The 8,441-nt window shown below is 40.4% G+C and overlaps 1 protein-coding gene across 1 annotated transcript in view; it reads left to right on the forward strand.

Moving 5' to 3' along the window:
• Window positions 1-5,417, forward strand: part of ITGB1 (integrin subunit beta 1) — a 25,879-nt gene extending 20,462 nt beyond the window's left edge. The window contains exon 15 of the mRNA XM_029086681.1: window positions 4,156-5,417. Coding sequence (XP_028942514.1) covers window positions 4,156-4,221 — 66 coding nt within the window. The 3' untranslated portion in view covers window positions 4,222-5,417. The remainder of the gene's footprint in view (window positions 1-4,155) is intronic.
• Window positions 5,418-8,441: the final 3,024 nt, after the last annotated feature.

The following is an 8,441-nucleotide window of genomic DNA, read 5'->3' on the forward strand; positions in this document are numbered from 1 at the left end:
GGGGGAGAGGGAAGGTAGGTTTAGCTTTATTGGCCACCAAAAAGAAGATTAGTATTGGCAGAGTAGGTGACCCAGAGGAAGTAAAAGGAGAAAATCCTTCTTTCCCCTGTAACTGGGATTTTTGGATTGTTAAAGAAACCTTTCATTTAGATGAAGAAAGAGTCGTCTCATGTTGTCTTGCCAAGGCAAGAAAGTAATCTGAAATCCTATTACAAGAAAATTCAACTGCAGTAGGTTCCTTCCAGGTTATAGATACACAATAAATAAGCTGCGTCCAGTTTGTACGTTGCTTGGTTACTGCAGCGAGTAAACGGCAGCAGCACAAAGCTTGTCAAGGACCAGGTACCCAGATCCTTCACCAGTCCTTGTCTGTGACGTTGTGAACGACTTGTCACCACGGTATCCTTGCAGTTGATGCTCAGGCCGGCTACCCTGAGTACCCGGACACCCTTAGTGTCCTTTCACAGTAGTCAGCCTTGCTGTCTTCACTGCCTGCCTGGCTTCGTTTGTGCCGTTAGAAGAGTATTTACTTGACAGCAGGCTGGCTGCTTTCCCCTTGCCTTCCCGTCGTGGAGGTGATGCCCTCTGTCGTCTATATTTGCCCTTAACCTCGGCCTTTGCTTTGTCCTCTGATGCAGTTGCTGTATTTACAGGTTGACAGATGACTTGTTTCATATTACTGTAAAATAATGATGGATATTAACAGGAGCTGAAAATAGTAAGAACCAGCTCTTGAACAATATGTGTGGATGAGTTTAAATATTCTCAAGTGCAGTTTCTTGCAGTGACTTAGGACTTAAACCCACTCTAAAGGTGGTTTAGGTGACTGTTGAAACAGTAAGTCCATGGAGAAAAAAGGAATAAGAAGGTTAATCAGCCATCCTGTATGATAGGTTCATCTTTGTGTTACCCTCTGAACAGCCCAGTCTTGTTGAAAATTAATATTGCTGCAAGAGCACAGCTCTTTATTCTCTGATGAAGATATTTTTAAAAAATATTTCCATCTTTATTTTAATGGGGTTTGTGCAATCTTACGTTGTTATTGTTTATTTTGGTTTAAGTGTGCATGGTGTTTTCATTTATAGGGGCATGTGGCAAAAGTGTTTTCCCTAACTTTGCATGCTTAAACCAGTGTATTCTCTGCAGTGGTGTAAAGAAAATGGGTTTATTTAAAAACAGTAGTATTTGTCTAAGATAGCAAATTTGGAATACCATGTTTTAGCAGCCAGTTAAAAATGTGGAATGCTGCTGATCCCTGAAAGTTCATAGCATTTGCCAGCTGTGAGGGGCCCTAAGTGAGGTGAGGGTTGTGTTGGACTAGTGGACATTCATTTACTACTTCCATGTTAGCTTTAATGATAAGCTACCTGTAGAAGACCTTGTCTCAGCCCTGGCTTGACATGGTGATTGAGTACGGCTGGAAAAGCCAGGGCTGTGGCTGCTGAACAGCAGCTACCAGGGAGGGACTTGGAAATCCACTGGGCACCTGTGTTGCAGCTGATGTGAGGTTGGGTTGAGCTGAATAGTTCTGAGCGTGTTGACTAAATCTCCCTTATTTTTAATGGGAACTGAGACACTCAGCTGACATAGGGAGACGCCTCGTTAAGTGCCTTATTCAGTGACCTAAATGCCACTGTGTGCTTCCGAGAGTTCTCGGGAACATACAGTGCAAGTACAAGAGAAGACAGTACAGTGTTTCAATTTATTTGTAAATAGGACTTATGCTAAATAAGGAGCATGTAAATTTCTAATTCTGATTTCTCTTGAAAAAAGCATTATAGTAAAAATTTACAATCTTATTATGCAAATTGCATTTTAAACCTGATGCCAAATTCAAATTAAGTGTATGAGCAGCACCCTGCAGATTTCCAAGTTTTAGTTCTAACCTCTAGACCAATTCCTGCTCTATCTGATAGAGGTTATCTCTCTTTCACAAATGAGAAAATGTAAACATACACCTCCCTGAATGTGCTGGGGTAGTCTGTTCTGTAAAATGCTGAAGGTTAAAAGCACCATATGATAAGTATTACATCATGCCTTGCCATTGAAAAGCTGTACAGTATCTTCTGGTCTGCGTGTGATACAGCCTATTAAGTGTACAGACTTTCTCTGCATTATAAACTTTACTGGTTCATATTCATATTTTTAAGAATTCTCCATTAAAACTTGTTGAGGAAACAAACAATGTACATTGCCAAGAACTTTGAGACATAATGAGATACTTCAGTTACAAATTAAATCCCTCATCCCTCGACGTCTTTCCAGTTTCATGTTACATAAAAAAGAAGAAAAAAAAAAAAAAAGCTTTTTTTTTAAAGGGGGGGGGGGTAATTTGCATTAATTTGGCTGAGAATTAGCCACAACACTGTATTTCCATTATTAAAAAAAAAAAAAACATCAAACCTTAACTCCCTGTCCCTTTCCAAACCAGTAGCTTATACACTTATTCAAGACAGAGTTGGCCTGGGAGCTGGTGTCTCGCTGTTACTGTGTATTTGTGCAGTACAGCCAGCGCTGCACAGCTGGTTCCTCCTTCACCTCGTGCCGGGTGACATTGACTGAAATCTTGGGAAGAGTGAACAGAGAACCTTCACTTCCATTGCCCAGCAGTCCAGGTTCTGGCTGGACTTGAGAGACTAGGCTGGAGTCTCTCAGGTCTAGGCAGGACTGGACGTGCCTCGTTGCTCTTTGCACGGAGAGAAGCTGGCTTTAAGGAGAAATACCCTTTTTTCCATGAAAGGAACCATGACAGAAAAGCAGTTCACCAGCTAAATGGTCTTCCTTAGTAGCAGCTCCTGTTGTTGGGGTGGACCAGTTACTTGCCCCATACCAGGTCTTGCAAATAGAAGGCAACAAACTTCCCAGGAATTGTGATATGAAAATTTCACTCCAAGTTGGTGTCTTGCTTGCCTTGTCACCTTTTGCTGTGGTATTCCCGGTTGATTTTCCAGGTTTACGACCCAGAAAAAAACAGACACATGTGGTGTTTGTGTGTCTAGGAGGAGGATTTCCTTTAATTTATTGTAGGAAAAAATGTTTTAATCTGAAATATTTTAAATGCTATATAATTTAATAGAGTAGAAATTAATTAATATGGTTATATAGGCCATCTCAGACTGGGGAGGAAACTTCAAAGGGAGAGAGATTCCCTTCGTGCTGATGAAGGCCAGGTACAGTTCTGGCCAGAATGGCACTGTACTGAATTTCCTCAGGAATTGTTTGTATATGCACAGAAGAGCTTCATACTGGAAAACACCATTTATTTAGGTTGAAGTTCAGGTTGTGATAAAGAGCGCAGTACTGCAGATCCAGGCTGTATCAGCAGAGTCCCAGTGGCAGCCCTTTCTTTCTACTAAGATTTATCTATTAATTTTGAGTTCACGCTGTTCATCTTAGGTGTGCAAGGATGCCATAAAAGGAATAAGATTTACTGAGATAAAAGGAAACCTGGGAACAAAGGAAGCTTAAAATAAGCTTAATTTCGAGGTTTTCAGATCTCAGCAAGAGAGATGTAAGCAGTTGTTCTCTAGGCATTTCTCATATCAGTAGAAATGATGTTTTCATTACAGCATTTGCAGCAGTTTCCTAGTTTTCATTGTGCATTTTGTGCATATGGGGGTTGGGGAGACCTGTGGGAATAAAATTAGGATGACAGGTACTTAATGTTCAATGTAAGTAATGACTGTGTATTATCAAAATAGCACAAGCCTTTCCACTTTGTTTCTAGAATTAAAATATAATACAAGATAAACTATTTAAATATTTATAATGGCAGAACGTGGTCTGTGATCAAGTCACGGTTTCCAAAAATGTTGTTTACAGTTCTGTTCTTCTTTAAAATGGATAATGGGCTGGAGACCCCTGAGTTGATGGCTCAGCCCTGAGATGACCATACGAGGTTGAGCAGCTTTGAAGGAAATCAGTGGTGTAAACTGAACAGGATCAATCCCTAACCCTTTGCTTTATTAGCTGAGCATGCCTTTGTTCAAGTTGCTAGTGGGAAAAATAGTTTGACTTAAGCTGTTTGTGTGTACAAACAAAACATTAACAGGTAATTTCTTAAGCTAATTTCTTAGGCTAATTTTTACATTTCTCACAAACACCGTGCTTTTGTAATATCTTCAAATGTTAATATAAATATTTTTCTTTTTCTAGGGTGAAAATCCTATTTACAAGAGTGCAGTGACAACTGTGGTCAATCCTAAATATGAGGGAAAATGAACACTGCTTGTATAACTTCACAACACTGTATGCAGCATAGCAATTTTCGTAGTCACAGTAAGGTAGATTTAGGACAAACTGCAGTGATTTTACTAATTCATTACATATAGGTTTGTTTTCCTGTGCAGGTTTTGAAAATGTACCATATGTAATTTTTATTTTTTTTTATTTTTTCCTTTTTTTTTTTTTTTTTTTTTTTTCAAAAAAAAAGCAATCAGTGCCAGGGGTCTGATAAAAAAAAAACACTTGAGACTCTGTAGCCTAGTCAGCTAAGGTCACATGGTGCCTTTTTGACCTTTTCCACTCTCGTGCTGCGAATCGAGGTCTTCTGCAGGGTGCGATACTGCTGTGGCACGACTGGGAGGGAAATGGTTAAAGCAATCAGCACGAGGGCTCTGCCTAGCCGTTTAGTATTAAACTTTTTAGCTTTACAGGGAAATCAGGGCTTGAGTTTGCAGATATAATTAAACTCATGTAGCATGGAGCTGGTGGTTAATTGGTCTTCTACTTGCTAGACGTATGATTAAGTATATGGTAAGTTGAGTAAGCTGGAAGGGAGCAGTGTAGAAGACTGAAAGGTGTGTAAATACTTATTTTTAAGTTGCTTATTGCCAGGTTATGGTTAAAATGAAAGGGTTTGAGAAGAATGTAAAGAAGGAAAAAATAGCTTTAAAGCACGTGCCATTACTGAAAAAGTTACTGACTGGTAACTTGCTTAGTTTCTCTTTGTAAATTCAAGCCCTGGGTGGCAGTATCATGAAGTACCTTACCGAGACATCCTCAGAACACATAAGGGCCTTACGTCATACTGTGTCTTTATTCTGTAATGTTTCCTTGGTTTCAAGCCTGGTGCTTTGTCACCTTTCTAATCTTTTTAATGTATTTGGTTGCGATTCTTTTTGTAGTATTTTTGTATCAACACAAGCTTTTTTTTTTTTTTTTTTTTTTGCCTTTTTTTTGGGGCAGTCTTAGCTGTAAATTTGCCTTTACCCTGTAGCTAAGATTGCGTAGTTTGTCATGTGACAGGAGTCACACATCATTCTCAACATGTGCCATGTATATTTGCCTTTGACCATTCAAACTGCGTCATAGTCATATTCTTGTTTTAAGTGCCTTTTTATTTTAACAGATGTTCACTTTTTACAGTGCTATTACTGAAGTTATTTATTAAATAAAAGTACCTTAAAATACTTAAATCTTGTCTCTTTATATTGCAGAAGTTGATACTGTTCAAAAAACATGAGAACTGTGTCTGGGCAAGAGGTAAAAGACATTGTAACAATACCAAATATGTCCTTTAGATGAAATCTGGGACAAGTTAAGCAGAAGGGATCGTGGGTAGCAGCCGTTAGCTGTGGTGTGAAGAGCACAAAGGCCGAGGTGCAGCACAGTGCTCCGTGTTACATACAGTGGCCACTGAAGTGAAGCCCCAGACTTTCACTTGCACGTGTGCTGAAGAAGTTCTGTAGTTTAACTGTTCCAGCAAAGGGACTCTCTGGTTAATATTGTTTCACAACACATGACAAATGAGAAAAACTACTGCATTTTGTAGGACAATAATGTTCTAGATAGATTATCAAAACCACTTTGTAATTAAATATGTTCCTAAAGTATATTCATGGAATCTGTATGATTTTAATTTATTTTTTAACTGTCAATACTTCAGGTTATCCTGAGAAGCTATCAGGATCTGTTCTAAAAGTCCCTTTTAACCCCCATCTGATGGCAGAAGGAACATGGTTTTCAGGAAGTGGGAGGGGGGCATTGACAGAGAGGTTGGGCTGTGTCTCCATCTATGAGGGAAGCAACTGGAGACAAGAGGATCCCAGGGCCAGTTACAAGGTAGACTGGGTTGTCTAAGGCGGGTTACTGGAGGGATCCATAGCAGGGGTGTGTGCAGAGGGGGGGAGGTTTGCAGCAGTGGCTGGAGCAGGGCAGGCACGGGGCAGCAGCAGGAGAGAGCGGAGATGCAGGGGCAGCTGCTGGGGAGGCTGCGTGTGGAAGTCCAGCATGGGGGTTGTAGGCATGTCTGCATTTCCCACTGCTGGTCTCCATTCTGATCCGTGGGAAGGCGAAGGGGAGGAGGCCGTTGGTCCTGTCTGGATTTCCTGAGTGCTGTTTTCTGTGATGCTCAGTGTGTGTGTGTATGGATGCTCTGTATACAGGGGGGAGTGTGTGTGTGTTACACGTGTGCAAGTGCTTAGGGGTCACTGCAGGTTGGACCTGGAGACAGGGAGGGGCTGCAGCCTCACTTCTCTTGGGCTACTCTTGGTGCTTTAAGAGCTGAAGCTGCAGGTGGCCTCGGCCGTGAGCAATTAATTCCTGACCTTCAGTGAAAAATAAAACAAAGTGGAATAACAAGCAAGAATGTGTATGAGGCAAGATAAGGGATGAGTTGTGTGTGCTGTAATCGGTAACGAGGCAGAAGTAAAAGAATGGCTCGTGAACAGGTGGATCACTTTTCCATAAGTGTCTCAAACAGCAAAAGGAAACCAGGGTACATCAAGTTTTTTGGGAGCTGTTGCAGGAGAAAAGATGCCTGGCAGAAAGAGCTGAAAGAAACACTTCACTTTAATACATCAGAAAAAAATATGGTGGCACTTAGCAGTACCTGACTAGGAAAGTATACTGCCAGTCAGCTCCTTTATATTCTGTTCTTTCACATGGTGCATGAATTCCATTACCTGAAAATTGGATTTAATTTATAGAGTCTGTGATTTTCAAAGCCATCTATAACTTGGAAGCATCCAAATCCATCTACATTTCTGCAAGAACTGGTGTTTTGGTGAAATGAACCGCACCGACCAATTTAATTCCCAAACTAAAATGTGATGATTCCATGGTCCTGTTTGAAGCGTTATCTGCAGGCAGCAAATAAGAAATATTAAGAATTAAATTTTGTGTCAATTATTGCCTTTCACTGGCACGTTAGTGGCATCTTCATCCATTCAGGATCCAGAGCACTGATCCCTCCCCGGGTGTGGGCAACTGTGATACAGTTCAGTGGTTGGAGTGCACCATCAAATAACGGTTTTATTGGACTCCATTCCTTGTTCAAACTGGATCACTGTGCAGTCAGAAACCTAAAACTCTTCTGGACAGCTGACAGCCAGGAAGGCATGATACTGTAAAACAGGTAATTTAACCCACTGAGCTTCTGCTGCACTGCCCTCTTTGACTTGGGCACCTCAGTGCTTCATGAAACACCCTGTCTTAAGTGCCAAAGTAAGGTCTGACTTCTGCACTGAAATCAGTCACCTGTATAACATCAGTCATTAGATTTTCCTCAATTAATTCCTTTTGAGATTAAAAAATTAAAATTAAAATAACAACCCATTTTTATTTTGCATTGGTAAGGAACACATCACAAAGCTAACAAGTATGCAGCTGAAATACATTTGTCAGGATGGTTAAGTCAATCTTTACCTAATTTCATAATTAAAATATATTTCTGCAAAAGTTCAGTGACTTGTAGATCTCAGCTATGCCAACATTAGAAGTGCTGTTAATCAGTAGGGTAACTTCAACACCACTCAAAAAAAAATATTAAGTGGGTTTGTGTGTTATCTTCCATAAAACAATACTGAGTGCCACCAGTCATGCATCCTTCCCCTGATTTTCTTTTAATATAGTCCTGATGAATTATTCTATCTGAGATCAATGTCGAGCTGATACTGTCCCATATATCCATTTAGAGCACCAGCACAACAGTCACTCTGCTACAGGTTTCTGGAAATTTTCCAGTGTTTCAAGAATTACTGTAAATTAATATTAACTGTCCAGACAGCTCCTCGATCAGTTCATTTATTCAGTACTTTCATGAGACAGTCTTCAGCTCACAAATCCGTCATCAGCCAATGCATATTGTGGTGGGTTGACCCTGGCTAGAGGCCAGATGCCCACCAAAGCCCACTCCATCACTACACCAGTCATGCATCCTTCCCCTGATTTTCTATTAATATAGTCCTGATGAATTATTCTATCTAAGATCAATGTCGAGCTGGTACTGTCCCATATATCCATTTAGAGCACCAGCACAACAGTCACTCTGCTACAGCTTTCTGGAAATTTTCCAGTGTTTCAAGAATTACTGTAAATAATATTAACTGTCCAGACAGCTCCTCGATCAGTTCATTTATTCAGTACTTTCATGAGACAGTCTTCAGCTCACAAATCCGTCATCAGCCAATGCATATTGTGGTGGGTTGACCCTGGCTAGA

Source organism: Antrostomus carolinensis, unplaced genomic scaffold, assembly GCF_000700745.2.
Source record: "Antrostomus carolinensis isolate BGI_N321 unplaced genomic scaffold, ASM70074v2 scaffold5799, whole genome shotgun sequence".
NCBI lineage: Eukaryota > Metazoa > Chordata > Aves > Caprimulgiformes > Caprimulgidae > Antrostomus > Antrostomus carolinensis.